This window comes from Idiotropiscis lumnitzeri, chromosome 20 (genome assembly GCF_059441095.1).
Source record: "Idiotropiscis lumnitzeri isolate Australia: NSW breed Sydney's pygmy pipehorse chromosome 20, RoL_Ilum_1.0, whole genome shotgun sequence".
Classification (NCBI taxonomy): Eukaryota; Metazoa; Chordata; class Actinopteri; order Syngnathiformes; family Syngnathidae; genus Idiotropiscis; species Idiotropiscis lumnitzeri.
This window is the reverse complement of record NC_142410.1, coordinates 4,452,132-4,473,744: the sequence shown is the minus strand read 5'-3', so window position 1 is coordinate 4,473,744 and position 21,613 is coordinate 4,452,132. Positions and strand designations below refer to the sequence as shown.

General features: G+C 42.5%; 3 protein-coding genes across 5 annotated transcripts; 1 reads left to right on the top strand and 2 right to left on the bottom strand.

The window, feature by feature from the left end:
- Positions 1-479: 479 nt before the first annotated feature.
- On the bottom strand, positions 480-9,354 carry nfe2l1b (nfe2 like bZIP transcription factor 1b). Of its 3 annotated transcripts, none has more exons than XM_088284764.1 (7): positions 9,055-9,354; positions 7,440-8,193; positions 6,710-6,940; positions 5,926-6,015; positions 5,382-5,513; positions 4,238-4,879; positions 480-3,808 (listed from the first exon to the last, which is right to left on the bottom strand). In XM_088284764.1, the coding sequence occupies exons 2-7, from the start codon at positions 7,986-7,988 to the stop codon at positions 3,164-3,166; spliced, it is 2,289 nt and encodes a 762-aa protein (XP_088140890.1). In that variant the 5' UTR covers positions 7,989-8,193; positions 9,055-9,354; the 3' UTR covers positions 480-3,163. The 3 variants fall into 3 exon arrangements, with proteins under 3 accessions (XP_088140890.1, XP_088140891.1, XP_088140892.1); XM_088284765.1 differs by having other exon boundaries at positions 7,440-8,189; XM_088284766.1 differs by having other exon boundaries at positions 5,926-5,976; positions 9,055-9,349.
- Positions 9,355-10,813: 1,459 nt separating this feature from the next.
- Positions 10,814-15,564, bottom strand: cdk5rap3 (CDK5 regulatory subunit associated protein 3). The gene is made up of 14 exons (XM_088284508.1): positions 15,386-15,564; positions 15,194-15,239; positions 14,936-15,067; positions 14,733-14,833; positions 14,600-14,648; positions 14,324-14,502; positions 13,382-13,518; positions 13,162-13,306; positions 12,857-12,952; positions 12,389-12,467; positions 12,221-12,309; positions 11,862-12,067; positions 11,448-11,619; positions 10,814-11,250 (listed from the first exon to the last, which is right to left on the bottom strand). The coding sequence occupies exons 1-14, from the start codon at positions 15,389-15,391 to the stop codon at positions 11,185-11,187; spliced, it is 1,503 nt and encodes a 500-aa protein (XP_088140634.1). The 5' UTR covers positions 15,392-15,564; the 3' UTR covers positions 10,814-11,184.
- Positions 15,565-16,518: 954 nt separating this feature from the next.
- Positions 16,519-19,699, top strand: LOC148317182 (proline-rich protein 15-like protein A). The gene is made up of 2 exons (XM_088285142.1): positions 16,519-16,850; positions 18,717-19,699. Exon 2 carries the CDS (start codon positions 18,742-18,744, stop codon positions 19,066-19,068), a length of 327 nt encoding a protein of 108 aa, XP_088141268.1. The 5' UTR covers positions 16,519-16,850; positions 18,717-18,741; the 3' UTR covers positions 19,069-19,699.
- Positions 19,700-21,613: the final 1,914 nt, after the last annotated feature.

Genomic DNA, 21,613 nt, shown 5'->3' with positions numbered 1-21,613 from the left:
ATGCAGTGTTAAACTTTTGTCATTTCACGCCTTTTACCATCCTGCTTATGTGCCATTTTGTATTTTTTTTTTTAAATTTTTCTTTTATTCTCTCTCCTTCCATCTTAGCCGTCGTGTTCTTATGATGATCCATTTGCTGTGATGACTCCGTGCTTGGTGATGGTTATTGTTGTTTTTCCATGTCTCGCTGTCATTTTTTGGAAAATAAACTCACTTTTTGTTACACTTTTGTCTCAGCTTCGTCATCGGTTGTGCCACGGTAAAGCAAAATTCATACACTTACTATATAAACTATTATCAGTGTTGTTTACTTGGGCTCCCGAAGAAGACAGAAGTTGCACGTCAAAACCAGCAGAGGTAAAAAAAAAAAAAATCACCTCCATTGAACAAATAAAAATTACACAATATGAACTACACGAGTTGACTGCAGATATCTCATCTGTTTTAGTTTGAAATGATTAAAGCATTGACAATGCAACGACTGGAAATAAAAACACTTTATTATTAATCCATAAAAACAAATGTTGATTGCCAGCAAACATGGAACTACATCTAAATCAAAACGTGGGGGGGGACGTTGACAGATATATACAGGACAGACAAAAAAAAGTGCTTAAGTTTTAGCAGGATGCAAGAGTTGGCGACGGTGAGGGCTTTCACGCCCACTCGTAATCTACGGAGGCCCAAAAATGAGATAAAATGTAATTGTGGCCATAAGCTAGATATAACATGCACACAAAATGCTAATTTGTGGCCACAAATCAACTACAATATGAGCACAATTTGCAAATTTGTGGTTATGAAATATATTTTGGCCACCAGTTAGGTGTGACATGCACAAAAAACACAAATTTGTGGTCACATAGTAGCTATAATGGGCACATATTATGGTGGACTCCATTTGCTTTGCTTAGCCAGAGTTGTTCATGGGAAAGATAATAAACCCACAAATTAGTATTTTGTGGCTAGAGCTTGATATTTAAACTCAAATTATATCTAAATTATGGCCAAAAACCTATTATCCCCCATAACCTCCACCGCACCCCATCTCACGTCTGGGGTTCCAACTCCCCATTCGCTTCAGTTTCTTTTCATGACCACAAATAATTTCAGTACCGACCCCACTCATAAGAGCGTAAAAAGCGCGCTTCCCCGTCACAGCACGACATTCCAGACTACAGTAGTTGTACTCACCACCGACACACGCGCACACACATTGTTCACACTCACCCTAACTGAGAACAGTCCCTCGGATTTGAGACGGATGCAAGTTTTTTTTTGTGTTTTTTTTAAAAGCCTTCTGGCGCTCCCCTTGTCCTGATGAGTACATTTAAAAACTGAGAAGAAAAGTGCAAGCTTTGAATGTAAAGCTGAATTGCAGAGACTACAGCAGTGGTTCTCAAACTGGGGTCCCCGGACCACCCAGGGCAAGGTGTAACTTGCGGGGGGGTCACAAATGATTTAGCAATAAATTGTCCGTATCATTTATGCAAGTATGGCACACCCAATAAAACAAGCATGAACCAATTCATCCTCTGTACCTAATTTGCGTGCCAAATAAAAGCTGATATGATTGTGAATAATCACTAGAGGGGTCAATTCCTAAATTACCAACATGCTTTTGTAAACTAGCTCTTCTGTTTGCAGCCGTGTTGTTGCACTTGACCTAGCAAAAACTCATAGCCAAATTCAACTGAATTAATTTCAAGTACCCGTTTAGTGAACTTGACTTGACACAGGCAGCGTGGTGTGCACACTCGAGACCGACAACCGAAGCGCTTTACACTATCCCATTGGACGAAGCATTTTAGCTAATTGGTCGCAATTGTGTTGGATAAACACAAAGGGTCTTGTGTTTTTATATAGTTGGGGGGGTCCATGCTGGCGCCAAACCGCACATAAAAATGCAATACTTATACAGATTTTCTGCTTAAAGAACAAATCAATTTAGCAAGAATCAAGAAATATACACGGTACCTCTTTTTCGTGGGGCACAAAAATATGGCATACCAGATGTGGGCCCCTGCACCTTGAGTTTTAACAGTCTTAAATGTCTTGGTTGAAACGTTTATTAAGATAGTTACTGTATGTTTGATTGTGAAGGTCCTTGAAAAAAGAATACTGCCCTGTAAGAGGTCCTTGACCCCAAAAAGCTTGAGAACCCCTGGACTACAGACTATCGAAGAGTTAATGTCAGTGGAGCGCATCAAGCCAAACCTTTTGGAGACAACGGTACATGTGGATGGAAATCTAGAAGAATAATAACACGTGGATACACGTCGCAAGGCAGCACTACTTCCTCAAACCCTCAGCAGAGTTCCTGACCCAAAGACTGGTTGGAACCAACGAATTTGTCCTCCACAAAGCAATGTCTTCAAAAAGTCTTCTTTGCCATCCTTTTTTCCCCATCTCGGAAGTCTGGAAAGAGCAAAATAAGGAGCAGAAGCTTTTGGCTTCTTGGCCGGAAGCTTGTTGGAACTCCTCCATGGTGAGATTAACAATCTTGTTGTTATCAGAGAAGGGGATCCAGAAGCTTGATGTTTTTAGGGTTCTTCTTCTTGTGGAGCTGCAGGTGCTAGGGTGAAAGTGGATAGCAGCCCTTCAGAACCTTCTTCGCTGACTCCGATTTGTCCTGCGACCAGCCTCCACCATGTGTTCCTTTTTTCCCGCCTCGAAAGTCCGGAAGGGAGAGTGGTCAAGCAAGCAAGGGGAAAAAGAGGAGCGGCAGCTCTAGTTTTTGGCCAAAAGCTTGATGAACTCCCCAGTAAAGAGGTTGATGATCTCGTAGTTGGATTTTGAAGATCTTGTCATGATAGAAGTCTTCATGGCTTAGCTCGGTTCCTGGCTCAAGCGCTTGCCCTTGCCCAGGTGGAAGAGTCGGAAGTTTGAAGTTCTTGGCGAGTACTCTATGAAAGTGAATCCCAGACCTTCACAACCTCCTTGGGTAACTGCGAATTATCCTCCGACCGACCTCCACAAAGCAACCTCTTTGAAAAAAAATAAGGCTTTGCGTTCCCTTTTCCCGCCTCGGAAATCTGTAAAGATGAGTGGTCAAGCGAGGGAAAATAATGAGAATGTAAAAAGGGCCAAAGTCAAGCGCGGGAAGTTTGGCGTGCCTCGCCTCCGTCGCGTGTGCATAAAGTCCCCTACAAGATTGGTGGGCTCACTTCTTCTTGTCCTTGGGCTTCTTGTCCGGCCTGGTCCGGTTCTGCTCGGTGCGCGGTACCACCAGAACGCTCCCGTCAGCGGCATACTGGAGAGAGTACCGACTGGGCGGGTACGGCCGGCCGTGCTCATCTCGAACTTGGGCAAAAACCTCCTGGCACAGACTCTGCATTTTCTGCTTCATTTGCCGGATACAGCGCAGGAACTCCATCTTTTCCTTGAGTAGCCGGGCTTTGTCGCGCCTCAGCTGGTGTACGCCTTCTTCCAGGTTAATGATGGTGTCCAGCTTGCGTTTGCGACAGTTCTGCGCTGCCATTTTGTTCTTGCCGCGCCGGCGGATGTCTCGCACCAGAGCCAGCTGTGCTTCACTCAGCTGGTGCTTGGCCAAGAGCTCGTTGAACTCCTCCACGGGGAGGTTGACGATCTTTTCGTTAGAGAAGGGGATCTTCATGGCGCGGGCTCGCCGCTCGTCCCTGCTGGAATGCTTGTCCAGCAGCTCAGATGTTGGTGGAGGCAGTTTGGAGTTCTTGGGGTTCTGTTTCTTGGGGAGCTCCGGGTGCTCGGTGAAAGGGGTCCCAACCGGTAGGTTGTAGGTATGGTTGTGGTTGATTCCGCCTAACTGGGGGAGGCCATGGAAGTTGTCCTAGATGGATAGATAGGAATAAGAGAGAGATGGTGAGAAAGATGGATACATGGCAGTATAGATCAATATACTTTAGTCGTTCACAAAGGAATTTGCTACCAGTCCATTTTCTAAGAGCACTTTTCCTCATTAGGCTGAGCTGGATGCTATCCTGGTTGACAAGATGAGAGGCAGAGTACTCTCCAGACTGGTCACCAGCAAATCACAATTAACTGGTACCCAGTCCAGTTTGCCTCTGTGCGCCTTGACATTGAAAGGTAACTGTAGTTCATTTATTTCTTTATTAATGCCCAGACATCGGACATAAAGAAATAAGCAAAGACTACTCGCTTCCCGCCAAAGTCTGCTGGAACTAGCAGCAGTTTACTCATGACCCGAATGAGGATAAGTGCAATCTAAAATGGATGGATGATTTGAAATCAAGTCAACCTGGAAGCTCATGCGGCACAGCTTGCTGTATTCTGGCTGGTATCCACCCACAGCTCCTTCCTCCGAGTCAGACGCAGCGGTGCTGTAGCCCACGGCGCCCTCTTCCGAGAAGGTGGCGGAGGTGGAGGAAGACGAGGAGGAAGACGTCTCTGAGCTGCTGGGGGACGCCGGGCTGCGGCTGGAGTCCAGGGACAGGCCCGAGTCCGAGTCCAGCTCGTCCCGCAGCTGCGAGGCCTGAGCGTGGCTGAAGCCCTCCTCCATGGCCAGATCCAGGAGGCTGATCTCATCCAGCATGGATTCCTCCAGAAGCCCGCCGAACGGGTCCACTGAAATGGGCGTGGCTGTGACATTGGGACCGGTGGTGTTGAGAAGAGGCGGGAGAAAAAGTCCGGTGAGGTTGGTGGTCCCAAAGGTGGCGTTGATGTGGCTGGAGTTGCTAGAGGACTCGAGCACCCCGCCGGCTGAGTCTGGGTGAGGGGGGAAAACCAGAGGGAACTCCTGACTGCAGCCGGCCACCGAGGCCTGGTGGAGGCTCACGTTCTGGTGGATAGGCGCTGCGGGCGGGACCAGTCCAAAGTTGGACGCCAACGTCCTGCTTATGTCAACGCCGCAGCCTGCGTCACTGTTGTTCACGTCCATAGCCTTTGACATAAAATGCCATATTACATTTACATCTTTTTAATTAAGGATGCTTTATCCTACTTTTTTTCAGAGCGATACCAGTACAAGTATTCACATTGATACCTGTCGTACTTTTGATATATAAAATTCATTAAACACATTAATAAAACCTTGTGAACAAAGACCTTTCATTTTGATGCAGATGGTGATGTGTCAATTAGCCTCAGTATAGCGCCAACTACTGCTGGGGAGGACCAAAAAAATCAATGTCAGATTTTTGCTGACCAGCTTTACTTTTGTTTTCATGTGTGATGTTGATTGGCTGTCCATCACTCCATTGTTGTTGGTAAATGCCCAGCTATCGGCAGCCCAGACACCCAGTTCAGTAAAGTAATCATTAGGCTGTTTCAATAGGTGGCACTATTCCTTCATTTCTTTAACTCGAACTGACACGTCTGTCTAGTCATTAACTCAAGTATCATCAATTTGTTGTTTCGTAAGATAAGCATTGAGCGTTGCCTACTTGCAGCTCCATGACAGCCATGATATCCTGCCACTGCTGCTCCAGGTCCAGCTGAGGTGCCAGGCCCTGTGACGTGGACGGCGCTTCTGCACCGGGGGCTGCCACTTCGGGTGGTGCGGTTGGGGTGGGAAACTAAAGAAAAGAAATAAAATGGATGAGGTTAAAAAGTCATCTTTCAGGGTGTTTTCTTACCCAGAAGAGAAGTTCACACTTGGACGCTACCGGACGTCACTGAATAATTACGTGGCGGGGATTCCAAAGAAAATTGCTTTTGGGACACTACTTAAGCACAGATTTAATTATAATATTGCTGACATAAAAATATATTCGACAATCTGACAGCGAAAGTCGCTTCAACGCCCAGGTCAATCCACCTGTCCACAGTGGTTTGATCAAATAAAAAAGGTGGTGCTTCAAAACGTTTCTCAACATGAACAAAAGGGCTTGCACTTTTCTGTTATTGCACTTATTTGTTTGCCAATTGTCCAGTTTCCTCCAGTTTGGCTGCTCAGTGTGCATCTTTGCTTTACGTGGCCGTCTTTACCTCTGGGTCTTCTCCGAAGGGGAACGTGGCCTCCAGCAACCTCAAGCACTCCTGCAGAGACAGGGAGGTCTGTGAGCCTGTGGCAGGCAGCTGCACAACATGCACACCACAGAGTGGAGAAATGAGTGAAAACGTGAGGCAGCTGAGACGATGAAGAACATGACACTAAGGATACATAAAGTGGAATAGGGTTGGGCACAGAAACTCGGCACCACCCAGGTACTGGTTCTGACACTATTACCTGTTAAGGCAATAGCACAAACAAAGTTTGGTTTTGGAAGCTTGGTCCAGGATTAAATGCAAGTCAGGGCAGGTCTCTTATTGTGCCTGAAAAAGCGATCATATTTTTCCCCAAAAAGTGCTGACGATGTTGCTGAATTGAGACTCTTTGGTCATACTTTGCACATATTTATATCTTAAGAGTTGGGTTTCTCTTCGCCAGGTGTTTAAACTTGCAAACCTGTTGGTGGAGGTAGAAGTATCATTTTGCGGTTTGTATTAGTGTATTTTTTAACATTAAAGTACAATACATTGATTTTTTTTCACTAGTTTGTTTTCAAACATTTCCATAGTCTACATTCAAATTTGCGTGCAAAAAAAATGTGAATTTCATAATGTGCAGTGGATTAAACCCCTTTTCAAATCCGGTATAGCACATTTGTTAAATACAGTTCAGTAGTATTTCATTTTCATTTTAATCTAGTGTCAGTACAGTTTGTATGCAACATTTGTGGGCAATCCAAAATAGGGGAAGGGGAAGACCAAACCTAGGAAGCTATTTAACCTGCTGTGGGATGCTCTCTCCTGTCTCGATGTCCACAGAACGAAGCGTCTGGAGGTTAACGTCGTTCCTCCAGCTTTCTCGCTGCTGCTCCTCGTTGTCGTCCTTGCTCTCCTGGGCGGGACGATACTTGTCCTCCTCGTTGTCCTTCTGCCGGCTGCTGTAGTTAAACACCTCCCTACCTGCACCCAGGTCGATGTCCTGCCGCCACAGGATGTCAATCAGGTCGATGTCCTGCAGTACAAGAGTTGGTAAATATGTAACAATGCACGTTCACATATCAGTGTGATCATTTAAAGTTCGAGAACCGTCAGTCAGCTGATGTTAGCATAATAGCGCTATGCTAACATGATCATGTGACAGTGATGTGACCGAATTGGAGTCGTGCTTCATTACGGCCCCACAGAGACTTTGTGTGCAGCAACAATATGGGCATTCTTGGAGGAAAACGACGCTATTAAAAACATTATTCACATTTCAAGGGTGCATAATTTTGAGGTTTTGGATTAGAATCTGGACTCTGGGACTTTAAACTGTCCGTAGGTGTAAATGTGCCTATGAATGCTTCCTTGTCTCTATTTGCTCTGGTCTAACACTGTGCTGCCATCTCGGTGAGAATCTATAGGTAATTACAAACTTTTCTGGGTGGGTCTACTGTAAATTACTCATAGAAGAGACTCCAGCTGATCCGATTGAAGATGTGCGAAATGGATGAATGGAATATTCCAATTACCTCTTTGCTAAGGTCGTCGTCGTTTTCCTGACGCTGGTTGCCGTCGGATGCCACTGCCCCGAGGCTGCCGTCGGCTACGTTGAGGTTGTAGGTGGTCTCGGGCGGCCCCCCTTCACCTCCTCCGGTCCCCCTCATGGCCGGGGCAGCGTCGAGGTCGTTCACGTCCTCGAGGCCGCCCCCATTGTCCAGGGCGATCCCGGCGCCGCCTGCCTGGCCGCTCTCAACGTCACGGTGCACCAGCCAGGTGTCGAGCTCGGGGCTGGGCACGGAGAGGCGATCCAGTTGGCGCACCCGGTTCAGCAGGCGGCGGGTGGCGAAAAATTGGTCCAGGTCCACGCTCTTGGGGTGAATGCCATAGCCGTCCAGCGTGTTGCGCAGGTTGTGGAACTGAGTGGGCGTATAGGCTGAGCTGGGGCCCAGGATGATCTCCCTCAGGGGAAGCAGCTGGCCGCTCAGGTAGGTGTCCACGTCCACCCGCACCCCGATCAGACTCAGAAGGATGGTGAACTGAATCAGGCCCTCTGTGAAGTACTTTTTCAGGTAAAGCATTTCTTTGCAAAAGGAACAAAAAGGTGAAAGTAAAAATAAAAACAAAAACGGGGCCTTGAACCAACAAGTACAAGACGACTAATAAAGCTTAAAAAATAGCAAGGGAGAGTCCAGAGGGAAATGTTTTCATCTCTTGGGGTGGGGGGGACAAACGTTTCCACTTGTGAGGGAGTCCACTTTCCTTCTTCATATGACTGTCATCTTCCTGGCGAGAGAAACAACCGTGAATGCTCCTCAGAACGCCGTGAAGGCAAGCAGACATTTCAGACATCTCAAAGCTCGACTACATTTGCACATTAAGGACAGGCCGGTAGGATTCAGTCGCTCGCCACGCTGCAGACAACTCCCAACCGCGTCGCTGTCATTCTTTCCTATTTAACTGGACCAAGGAGCGGTTTGAGCATCACCCACCCCACCCTTGACGGGACAACAACTTCTTGCGGTGCAGCTGAAGGTGAAAGCTGGCCGAGCAGCAAACGAGGTCCCTCCCTCCTCTCCTCTTCTTCCTGGTTGCTCGCGCTTAGCCGCCTTGTATTTTTAACTAGCCTCACGTATCACGCTATGAAAACAAAACACACCACTGTTAAAAAGCCATCTATCCTTGTATGAGTTTAATTCAATTTGATTTTTGTTGTTGCCCTGAAAAGGAAGTGAGAGGCGTCGTCCCGGGATGCGACGTTTTAGCATCAAACAATCTCCCTAGCAACAAGTGGTGATTGACGTGAGGGAACAGCCATTCGCCGCAGACCATACACGGAAGCGACACGCCAGTGTAGCCGTTAACAGCCAACGAAAATCGAAGCGTAGGCGGGACTACAGAAAGTCTCACCTTCTATTGGAAGTCGCAGCTGTCACGCCGCGGTTAGCCGCGTCGGGCTACTTTTGCTGTCATAATAGCAAATACTCCCCAAACAACTTGACTGAATAAGTTATTTAATTGTTGAAACAGATAAATGTTATCAACTTACAAAGGTTAGTTCTTTGTGTACGCGTTTATCTAACGTCATGACGTCGTTTGCTGTGATGTACCGGTTCACGCATTTAAAAACAGTGATTTAATACTCACGTCAAGGAGCTTTTTATTGTCTCACGTCTCCATTCCACAAAGTGCACGTAACGCTGCAATTTCAATAAAGCCTGGTCAAAAACTTCCGTGTTGTCGTCGTCCCATTTAGCTCAGCCCAGCCCAGCCTTCCCTCGTTGGGTGGCCCAGCATGACTTGCAGAATTGCTAGCTGCTCCGGCTAGCATTAGCCTAGCCGCGGCGCTTGACACCGAAACACGCTTTCGCACGGCGCATGCGTAGAACATTCTAGTCGCCAGCTTTCATCAGCCGACTGAAATTCCGCTCCACGGATATATAAAGATCATCAGGCCATACGCGTCACGGGGCACAACTCTTCCCTTTGAAGAAAAACAGCTGCTCCTCACTTACTTTCATGAGTAATGTTTTGTGTTACTGTGTTTTTGTTATTGATTTACCCAATGATGTAATTGATTGCAAAATGTTACCGCTTTGGCCGCTTTATAGGTCCGTGCGTCTTGCTCATTCGATATTGCGTTTGGAAGGAGATATTAAAAATAGAAAAACGACTCGTTACTTTATTTTCGTTTTAAAATGGTAACACCCACATTTTAACACAGCTTGATTTTCTCATTTGTTGTCTGGAACGAGAAAGGAGGATCCAATAAGTTTGATTTTCATTTTTTATTTCCAAAACGAAAATACAATTGGAAAGTACCACGACGATTCGTTTCATTTTGTTTAGTTAGAATTCTGTTTAGATATTTAGAATTAATATAGGCTGTAGCGCTAATTTAGACACAGCACATGCTTTTGTGAAGTCAATCCCTGTCCGTGTCTCTTTTGGTCATTGGATATCATGTTTGGAAGCAGATATTAAAAATGAAAAAAAAAAACAACAACTGGTTATTTGATTTTCATTTTAAATTAGAAACACCAACATTGAAATACAGCTCGATTTTCTAGTTTGTTGTCTGGAACAATAAACCAAAAGTAAAAAAAAAGATTTCAAATGTTTAATTCAAAGACGAAAATAGAACATACCACGAAACACAAATCGAAATACCGCTCATACATTTGTTTAAGATTCCCGGAATGTCTTACAAACAGCACTTCTTTTATTGACCAGCAGATGGCGATATCATCTCCAGACTAATCCTACAAATGCTAACTACATTGACAGAATTTCCTGGTAACAAAGGTTTCTGTGGCCCAGGTAGTTTGCGTCTCCACAATTCATAGTTCTTGTTAAATCATACAAATGAGACTGTTATGACGTGTCAGTGGGAGGTGTTACGTTACTTGTTACTCATTACTGACACCCTGTGGCAGTTAAAACATCACAGCAGTTAGATAATTCAGTCATCTATCTTAAAGTTTAATACATATTGAATGACTTTAAAATATACAATCATTATTCAAATGTGTCAACATGAATCTCAGAGTGAAAGTGTTGTTGCTTTATGCTTATCTTTTTTTTAAAATTTACCCTTTATCTAGGTAAGGCAGTTGAAAACGAATTCGCATTTGCTATACCATCCAGGCTGAAATCATTTGAAGCAGTGATTTCTTTCTTTCTGAAAATGTTTTCCCCGAATACATAATGGCTGTACCTATTTGCAGCCTGTCATGGAAATTAATCTGTACTCAATCTATAGCTTGTGAGTACATCACATTGTTTGTATATGGAGTTGCTTTAATTTGGCCTTGTTATACTCTGCTGTCTGCAACTTGGTCGACATTGCAATTCACTTACCAGGATAAGAAATTAAAATAAGTAATAAGTTAAATTAAATACATGACTTCACTGACAGCTCATCCGGAGTGTTTAATTACAGCACTGTGAAGTACGTTTTGGAGAAAAAAAAAAAGAACACATTTGACATTGCGACTTTTTAATTGTGCACATTAAAATAAAAAACTAACAGCCAGAAGCTGGACCGAATTTTCTACTCCTGCTCTCGGGCCAACTCGTTACTGTTCGCAACTGGGAGAAGTGTCTGACTTGCCACACGTAATTCTCTGCCACAGTGAGCTTGCAATCTCCATTCTTTCCAGAAAAGATTGGTTGGGTGGATAGTTTTGGACACACGCTCGCCACCACAGATGTAGGTACGACAGAACACATTGGGCAAGAGTTTTTAAATGAAATAAAACCTTTATTTTGACCTCTCTATATGATGACCCCCATTAGGTTGACAGGCCGGTTGTTGTAGCGCTTGGAAATGTCACTCTCAATCTGTGAGAAAAAGATTCAATAGTGAAACACAGTAAGCAACACTTATTACAAACATTTGGGTATATAAAACATTTCAATACATAAATGTGTAACAATAAGAATGTAATTTCTGTAAAACTGGGCCTACATTCTGAAGAGCTGAAACTGAGCTGAAATGCTGTAGAATTCAAAGAAATGTAAGAAATGTAGACTATTACCATTTTTTTTAGCTCTTGTGTGCGTTCTATCAGCAGGTCGACTCGAGGCTCCAGCCTGGACTGTTCCTCCAAAGCTTCCCGCCTCTTCTCCACCATGCTGATGGCCTTCAGCTCCAGAATGTCAGCCTGCTTCATTTTCTGACTCAGCACCTCTGTCACACGCTCCACATACCTGTACACAAGCATTTCTTTAGTTTTTGTTTCTTTTTCTCGGACATTGTAGAAAAAAAACAACAAAATGCTCTGTGCCATATTAGCTTTGTAGCTAATTTTCATTAGCAGTCTTGGCAACAGGAAATAAATCTTAAGAAAAGCACACAAATTAAATTGAGAAGCTTAGAAACCATAAATATGAAATGTTGTATCAAATTTTCCTTTTCTAAGCCCAGTTTTTGCAGCGCAGTGATGCCATACCGTGGCGAGGCCAGGATCATGAAGAGGTGCTGCATCCGGAGTGACGTGAGCCGGCCCACCAGGTCCTGAACCTCCGACAGCATGTTGCGGACATGCTCGCTGCTCTGGTTCTGGATGACGCGTGGCGCTGACTGGAACTGACTTATGGCTACCACGTCACTCTCTTGGCCCATCTCGGAGAGGCGCTGGCTGAGGAATGCTTCCAGCTGTGCGGAGACCGCAACAATGGTGTAGTTTTAAGGCAGTGATTCCAAACCACTGTTCTGCATCATTTCAGTGTGAGATCATCAAGTACGCCTCAGTCGGGAATGTATCCAATTTAATTTAATTGGTCTCATAGCCATTTATGTATATATTACCTCCATAAGTTCATCAATGAACTGTCCGCGGGACTGAGTGTTCTCCAGCACGCTTAAGGCATCATTGCCTTTCGCCACGCCCTCGGGACCTAAGACGATGTGCAACGTCTCGAATGAATATCAAAATATTCAAGCAAGTCTAGTTGGTACGATTCGAAGCTCACTCACAGTCTGTGCCTGCTTGTATGATCTCAATCTCAACGGGAGCAACCTTGGCGTCACCCCAGTCGATCGCATCGCCGCCGCCCTGTTGACAGACAACATCAAGGAAAGTATCAACATGTGAAAAGTAGCCACAGTTTTTTACTATTTCCACATTTTGGTCATTCAACATAAAATTACCATGATGACATCTGATGGAAAAACATACTAACTGCAGTGTCACCTTTCCACCAAAAGAGGGTGCTAAAAAACTGAAAAAGGTCACGATTTGGTCTAGATCCCTAACAATGGACTTAAGTGGCCTCTAAATGTTTGCGAGGACGATGCTCGGCAATGCCTCTACTCCCCCAAAAAAAATAAATAAATAATTGCTTCGATCATTTTTCTAGTTACACTTAGTCCAGCTCTAGTTATGTTACAGCCTTATTCCAAAAGAGAATACAAAACCCTTCTCAATATTTTAGTGGATTGGACCTCAGAGCTGGGTTCCACACCGATGCCCCAGTCGATCCCGTCATCTACTGTGATTTCCGAGCTCGGGTCCTGAATGCTGAAGTCTCCCCAGTCGATCTAGATGACAACAAAACATGGCAATTACTGACCTAATTTTATTTATTCTGTGTGAATAATGCAGTTTTGGTTAATGCACGTTGATACTCTAATTCATGTACAGTGAATAGACATAAATATATAATAAATAAATAAATACATAAATGGTAACTGTCTCTATTAATAAATTGTTTTCATTATTATCCGTCTACACTAAGCGGGTTATTTACCGTGTCTTCTGCCGGTGCTTCAATAGGCGTCTCCTCCACATGCGGCCTCTCCACCACCGCGGGAACCTTCCCCGTCCTCCACTCGTAGAATGTGGCATTTCCTCTCTTCTGCGCGAACGTCAACATAGAAAGAACCGGCTCCGACCTGTTGAAAGGTACTCCACAGCTCAGGTACCGGAAAGGAGCATTTTCTTTTATTTATTTTTGTATAATCACTCACCAATCGCATACAAAGGTGGTGAAAGCGGCGTAAAGTTGGATTTTCTCTTCAAGCTTAGCGGCGTCTATCCCCACTTTGTCAAGAACATCTGGTAGATCTTTGACCAGAGCCTGCAGCTCACGAGGAACGTTGTCTCCCTGAGAGAGCGACAGCATGGTGACGACAGAGCAACCAGAAAAGTATTCACAGCGCTTCACTTGTTCCAAGTTTTATTATGGTAAAGCATTTTTTTCAAATATGGAATAAATATATTTTCCCATAAAATTCTAAAAAAGCACCCCATGCTAGCAATATAAAAAAAAACGTTTTCAGTTACTACCGGACTTTTAGCCGTTTTTTGAATGGGAAAAACAGTCCAACACGCAACTATAAAATGAGAAAACACGTAAACAGCTCCTGACACCATTCACAAAGTCGCACCCCCTTTATATGCACACGTTCAACACACCAATATTACTGTTATTGACACTTTTGACAGTTGGGCTGAATAATTATTTCAAATTATTCAAAATTGACTTTGCAATGTAGTAGGATGCAACTTTTATTAATCACAAAGGCTGCAATTTAAAAAAAACAAAAAAACAGCTTCATTTTGTCAGTTGGTAGGCTTTAATTTTAGTTTTTCATATACATGTATATTTTATTTAATTATCTATATAGTGTATAGCTACATTTAGTACTTAACAAGTGCACTCCACATGTTCACATATCATGGACAATAAAGCCACAGATTTGCTTGGAGTATTGTTACAATTTGATTTAGGACTTTCTAATTTAAGTCTACGGCGGACTTCTTGTGGAATTCTGTGAAGTTGTCGCAGTGAATGCGTAAAAGATTGCAAGTCAATGGGTTTTGTAAGATAGCTATTCAGTTGTCCCATCGAAAACTTTTTGTTGTTGGGCTCACCTACTATCATCTCTCCTGATACAGCGTGAACTCACCTTGATACCGTATTTCTTGCAGGCAGCGTAGTAGTGCTCCCGCATGTCAGCGGCCGAGCTCTGGCACTCGACCTCTCGCCGGCTCATCTCCTGCTGCAGCTGCTTGGCTTTGGCCAGCTGCTTTCTCAGAGCAGGACCCTCGTAGCTTACGTTGCGACTTAGCAGACTGGCCACCTCGGCTGTGACATGCACAAAAAATAAATAAATAAAAAAAAACAACCTGAGCTAACTTGCTACAACTTTTGCAACATTTTCTTCAATTGATTCTATGCTTACCTAAATAGATATTATCTGCCTGGTACAGGTGTACAATCTCTTGCCAGTCCTGCAAGCACACCAGCAAATCATTAGAAAACATTTGACAACAGAGAAGACGACTACAGTAGCAGCAACTTTTGGATCTTCTCACCTTCATCCTCTGCGAGGAATATTTGCCGAAGATGTTCTTGGATGACTGTTCCGTCCCCTTCAGGATCTCCACGATTCTCAAGCAGTGGAAGTAGTGAATGTCTGCAGGGTCAATTTAGAGTCAAAGTGTGCTGTGATACACGTTGCATTTCGTTTGTTGCAGTCAAACCGTATGGCGACGATACAGAGCGGATAGACACTTACAGGAGCCTGAGAGGAGCTGCTTGATCTCCTCATTCTCCGGCATGTCCTGCATGGCGGCGTTGATCTTCTCTCGGATCCCTTTGACGGCATTTTGCCATTTGAGATTGCAGTGACGCCGATCTATCAGCCAGTCTGCACACATGCATACAAATTAACCTGTGTACCCATCATTATTCACATTGCCTCCATAAAGTTTAGATACGCTCCTCTACGTAATGACACTGAACGCATAATCGACTACTTTGTTTTCAGCCTTACCTAAAAGTTTGCTGGTCTGAATGTCGATTGGAACGTTTTGTATGTTCTGGTGAATTGAGAAAATATTTTAGACATTCGTAATTCATAACGTTTTACAGTAGTTAAGCAAAGATACAGCTACACAGTTGCTCCCTATTGAGCTTTAAAACGGTTAGCTAACTATAATCGAAAGCGTTAGTTTATTCTTCCTACCTCCATAATGACTTGTTCTGTTAAGTCCTGTTTTACGGCTTTATTCCATGTTTATTTGAAGGCTTTCTCAGGAGAAGTACTCATTATCCGGTTTTGACACGTTATGAGAGCGAGAGCCAATCGGAAATGGCGATGTTACGTTACCAAACAATCCTGCCAATCAGAGTTTACTTTCCTGTTCCGCCCTTGGATTGGTGACTAGGCAATGATTTATTTTCCTACAGATGTACGATCTGTCAATAGAGGGCGACAAATCATCAATTATTTCCCCCTAGTAAACAAGTGCACGTAACATTGAATTCGCTGCAACTTTCAGTCATTGGGGCGTTTTGTAGGGTGGACTGAAAGTACCAAAATTAAATAAATAAATACACCATGAAATATTTCATTAAAATTGTCATTGATTAATTAAACGTTTAATTAATTAATTAAATATGGAATTAAATAAATGTGTTATTTATGAATTAAATTAGGAACGTTTATATATATATATATATACATATATATATATATACATATATATATATATATATATATATATATATATATAAATCTATACAATTATTTCTGCATTTAATTAATTGTTTTTTATGTAATTAATTATTTAGGTATTTAATTAATACTGTTTTTGCTGGAGGTGAAGACGGGTTCATTAACGCATCCATCTTGGAAATAAGAGTTGGCCCTACTAATGAATCAGAAAGTGCTGAGTGCAATAAATGACTGCCCCCTTTTTGTCAAAATTGGATCAAAAACATTGATTTAGGCTAGGCTTCATCTGAAAGATGTCTCTTGTCCCTACACATTCCTGCAGTTAGAATCCCAATAATGGACTTAACTTGCTCTTGTTCTCAGTGGCTCAATTCATGAAGTGTATCTAGTTATTTGAATATCTAGCAAGCTTGCAAAGTGTGCAAAGCCCGCACACAACTTATGCAAAACACAACTGACTTACACTCTCAATTCACATGCACTTTTGTGTGCGTGTTTGTACGTATGCGTGTGCGTGTGCGTGTGTGTGCGCGTGTTTGTGTGCGTGTGTGTGAGTATGCGTGCAATCCAGTTGTGAAACAGGAGTATAGGACAAGCCAAACACAAACACGACTTTAGTCCAAATTCCGCATTAGGGCCCAAGTGGCGTTTGAAGCTGATAGGGGGAAATTTATGTGCAGTTTTGGAAAGCTGCTTGACTCTCAGGAATCTCTACGACGTGGACCAAAGGAAGGTCTTATTGAGTCACCGTCACACACGCCTGCACTCAGCTGGGAGGGACCAAGGTGTGTGTGTGTGTGTGTCAGGTGGTTGCAGGGTGACAAGGTGAGACTGTGGTAGCAGACATGAGGACAAGAGAGATGCTGTTCACCTGACAGGAAGACCACAAAAGGGGGGAAAAGAAGATCGAATCATGGCAGCACTTAATAATTTCTGATCAACTTTGCTGTCTTTATCTTCTTCAGCCAGAAAGGTAGGATATTTATCAATCTCATTAAACAAGCAAGGTGTTGCCTTCAGGGACAGTCTGAAATCAAATGTTTCTATCTATCTATCTATCTATCTATCTATCTATGTATCTATCTATCTATCTATCTATCTGTCTGTCTGTCTATCATCTACATTTGATTGTTATCGTAACCATGGTAGCCGACTCAACTAACCATCATATGAATTGAAAGTCCCAAACACAAAGCAGTGTCCTGGCGCGTTGGGTCAGTGTTTCTGTGAGATGATTAGTGATTCCCCGCCACCAACAAAAAAAAAAGAAAAAAAGAGAGACGTGGTCCTTTTTTGGCGGTTGTCCAGCTGCTGTGATGTGTTGAGGCATGACAGAACACACACGGTAACTTATTAAAAGTCAACCGTGGTTGGGCCTCCCGTGAGTCAACAGTCAAAGGTCCGATACACCAGGAAGAAATATGCACATTGAAAAACTTATTCTCTGGAAGCTAACCAGGATCCTAGAATGTATTTGATTTTGGGGCCACGTATTTTTGTCAATAATTTTGCTTCTTGCCCCTTATAGTGCTAGTCGATTCACTGCCCAAGGAGAGTTCAGTTGTATTTTAATGACCATACATTTGCATTTCATAAAAAAAAAAATGCAACTAATAGTGCATAAAAATGTCTTGTTCAAAAACAAAGTGCAACATCATCTAAAATAACCTAGAAATAACTTCAAATATGATTCAAAATAATTTAAAAATGATCTAGCAAATACTCAACAAATGATGTAACTGAACACAAGGACCTGAAACAGGGTGACACGAGTAGTTTGAAAAACAAATATGAAGTTAAGTCATATTTAATTTCATTTAATTAAGTCTTAAAACGTAATCCAAAATAAATATTAGCCAAAGTTAACTTTTACCATGTAACTCTGTTCTACTCTACTCCAGGTTCTGTTCACTGTTTATCGCTTCACTGTTAAATTGGCTTAGGCGTCTAAGCGCTGAAACAAACGTGCCTTATTGAGCACGGTGTACAGCCCTCTTTGCAGCATAAAAAGAAATAAAACATTTACGACTTTAGGAGTCAACACAGCAGATCAAACACGAAGCGGGACCTTTGTGCCGACAGGTGTGCACTCCACTGATAAGACCGCCGCACATGTTCGCTATTTGCATAGCTGCTCATATGAAACCGAGAACATATGCACACTCTTTCACAATGGAATACAAACAACACGACACAATCGTACGATAACAACTTCCTAATCCATCTACAACAAAGAGGAGGAGAACAGAGTGGAGTAATGCAGGGAAAGCTTGGGCATAGAGGAGGATCTAGTCTAGTCTTAGTCTTGTATAGACTAGTCTACTCTTTTTTTGGATAATCTAGTCCAGTCTTGAATAGTCCAGACTAGTCTTCTCTAGTCTAGTATTGGATAGTTAAGTCTTGTATTGGGTAGCCTAGTGAAGTATTCTAGTCTAGTCTTGTATTGTATAGCCGAGTCAAGTCTTGTATGATCTAGTCTACTCTCGCCAAGTCTCACCTTAGTATGAGCGGAGTAATGCGGACAAGGTCATGTGAATAGTTAAGAAGAATGGAAAATAGAGTGAATGGCCAATGCATTGCAAAGTAGTGCAAATATTCAATAATAGTAGAGTAGTGCATACTGCAGGAGTCAAGTAGAGTAGTTCAAGGCGAGGTCAAGCAATTGAATAGTAGAGTCGAGAGGAGTAGAATGGAAATGTTAGATAAATTGCTACTTCACCTCCCATGAACACCAGATACTCATTCATTAAATTATTCATTCATCAGATGAGAGTCAAGTGTCAGGTGGCCACACACACGGAATGATCACAACGCTGATAACATGCTGTGCGTCCCCCAGGTCTCACGTCCGCCCCGCCACCATCATGTCTGACCCCAGCTGGTGGAAGCTCACCTTCTCCCGAAAGAAGAAGTCAGAGTCCAAGGTCCTATATGAGATCCCGGCGGAGTACGGCAGCAACACCAAAGACCCCCCGGGGGGCGGCGGGCCCGTTCCCGAAGTGTCGGAGTTCAGCGCCAGACTGGAGAAGATCGTGGACAAGTCGGCCACTAAGGGGCGCCATGTCAAGGTGTCCCACTCCGGACGCTTCAAGGAGAAGAAGAAGGTCCGAGCCACGCTGGCGGAGAACCCGGAGCTGTTTGGGGAGCAGAATCTGGCTGAGCAGAACCACAAGAAGAAGAGTGACATGTAACACGTAACGAGTGAAAGACTCTAGACCAACATCGCTGACCCCAACAGAACCTTCATGAGCTCCAGTCAATTTGGATATTTTAATTTCCAAGAGGGGTGTTATATTAGAATGAACTTTCAACACTTGTATTATACAATCAGTGCACAAGTGGAGTAACCAAAGCGGTGAAACATCAACTATTGTTGTACATATCGAACGACTGTATCGGTCGATTTTCCTTTTTGATACATTCAACAAAGACGAGTTGATGTAAAGTAGCCTCTTCTGGCTTTGTGATTATTTCTTGACATTTTCTAACCCAACTCAATGTTTATTTATAGTTTCCCAGTGGCGGTTCTAGCGAGGTTAGAGGGAAGGCACCCCCTTAACTGGTCAAAGTTTTTCAAATATGTTTGCAAACGTTTCATTTTGAAAACCAAAAATATAATCAGAAGAGGTTCTTAAACTCCTCTTACGAGCCTCGCCTGTTGCTGCCGTTGCTATGGTGACTGTAAGCAGACACTTCTCATTTGATCCATTGTCATTGACCAGTCCAGGGTGGATTACACTGACACCTGCTGGCCACTCGTTGCAAAACTTAATATATGACAATAAAAAAATAAATACATCAATAAAAACGATTCAATAATGACGGCAATGTAACTGAGGCAATTTTTTATTTCAAACCTTAATGACCAGTCTTTGCGGCGTTGCACGGAAGACCAAGTATTGTCAAAACTTGCACAGTAATATAGATTTTTTTAATACAAAAAAATAACATTGTGCTCCATTTTAATACTGCTGGAAAGGTTCAGTGTAACTCAAAGTTCCATTCAAAAATTCACACTCCGACGATATATTATTTGGGGTGCACAACCACAATGCAATTTCCTAATTTCACCTTTCAACAGCTACAACCCCTCCAAAAATGTATGTATCATCAACATTTTTAATAATAAATGCCAACATTACTCATTTAAGGAAGAAACTGGTGTTGTATTACCAAAGAAAGGTCATTGATTGAAACATTACATTGCACTTTGTGTTAGCATCTACAAAGGAGTATTTGGGTCACCCTGAAAAGAAAAAAAATACTAGACGATTAGAAGAATAAAATGGTAACATTATCAGAAAATATATGAAGAAAAATCATAATTTTACAAGAACAATGTCGAAACAGTACGATAATAAATTCAGAATGCTACAGGAATAAATTATGAGAATAAAGTCAAAGTACATCGAGGAAAGCTTGCAAGAAAATCTGAATTTTAGGAGGCTGAAGTTGTCATTTTTCACAAATACCTTCATCATATAATGGCAATAAATTCATACAGGAAGAAAAAAGTTGCGATCTCCAAAAATAGTCACTTTGTGACAGAAATTTACTAGAAAATAACATTAATAATACAAGAACAAAACCAATAAGTCAAATAATGATTTATGTAACTGCATTTATGCTAACACTCCAATTGAATTCTTGTAACATTATTTTTTTCTGATAATTTGAATTTTTAGTTTTTGTGATTTCTATGTGGCCTTAATACTCCCTCTCATAGGCATGTGAGTAATTGCTTGAAATATGACTGAATCTAAAAAACAAGAAAAACAATTTATATTTCCATTTATACTGCAACTGTTCCTCTAGCAAATGAGGGTTTAAGCTAAAAAGAAACAAGGCACAATGACAATTTCTGAGGCACTACCAACATAAACATAAAAAAGACAGCCCCTCCCCATATTTATTGTAAGTAAATAATCTTCATAAAAGAAATGACTGTCCATATCAAGTCTTGCATCCCTTCTTTTTCACAAGACAAGAAAATGTAAACAAGTTGCTTTAAGTGAGCATAAAAAGTGGTAATTGTAACACATTCACATTTAAAACTAAATCAAATATCTGTAAAAATAACAAAAAAAAAAAAACAGCGAATAAATAAGGGTTGATGCGCAACACCAAGAATGCAAGGAAGGAAAAGATGTTCAATGGAGAGAACTTTCACCCACTCATTTAATTAAAAGAAAAAAAATCATTTTATTATTTTTGTGCTCTTTCTTTAATGCCCTAAGATTGCCGCCTAAAGGCCCTGCTACATCTAAAGCACCATGTTAGCGGAAGGGTAGCTATGTTAGCTTAGAGACGGCCGACCTGATAGCAAACAGCAACGTGATTGAAAATTACATTAGATGTAAAGGAAAGCACTGAGTAAAATAAAGTTGTGATCCTAATGTTGACACTAACTTTGGAAGTTAATGGTCATCGTCATTAACTCAAAAATTAGAGGTAATGTTGGAAGCTAATTTCAGATTGCAAGATAACATCACCGCTTATCCTCATGACAGTCGCAGGTGTGCTGTAGCCTATCCCAGCTGTCTTTTAGGCAGTCGGCGAGGAACTGTTTGCCAACCGATCGAATGCACACACAGCTAAAATACGACGCTAACATTCGAGGTAAAATTGAAGCTAATGTTCGAGGTAACCCGAGAAGCTGATGTCGACGCTAGTATTGAAGGAAAATTTTGGAAGCTTTGTTTGCGCATAAAAATCTAACAATGGCAGCACCGATAC

What these genes read in the sequence shown, in the direction of transcription:
- nfe2l1b (XM_088284764.1), bottom strand. Translation starts at nt 7,988, where the DNA reads ATGCTTTACCTGAAAAAGTACTTCACAGAGGGCCTGATTCAGTTCACC. An exon ending in ACGACGACCTTAGCAAAGAG is followed by an intron (nt 6,941 to 7,439) that starts GTAATTGGAATA and finishes CTTGTACTGCAG; the next exon opens with GACATCGACCTGATTGACAT. An exon ending in TGGCTGTCATGGAGCTGCAA is followed by an intron (nt 4,880 to 5,381) that starts GTAGGCAACGCT and finishes TTTATGTCAAAG; the next exon opens with GCTATGGACGTGAACAACAG.
- cdk5rap3 (XM_088284508.1), bottom strand. An exon ending in GCAAGAAATACGGTATCAAG is followed by an intron (nt 13,519 to 14,323) that starts GTGAGTTCACGC and finishes TCGCTCTCTCAG; the next exon opens with GGAGACAACGTTCCTCGTGA. An exon ending in TCATTGATGAACTTATGGAG is followed by an intron (nt 12,068 to 12,220) that starts GTAATATATACA and finishes GTCTCCGCACAG; the next exon opens with CTGGAAGCATTCCTCAGCCA.
- LOC148317182 (XM_088285142.1), top strand. Translation starts at nt 18,742, where the DNA reads ATGTCTGACCCCAGCTGGTGGAAGCTCACCTTCTCCCGAAAGAAGAAG.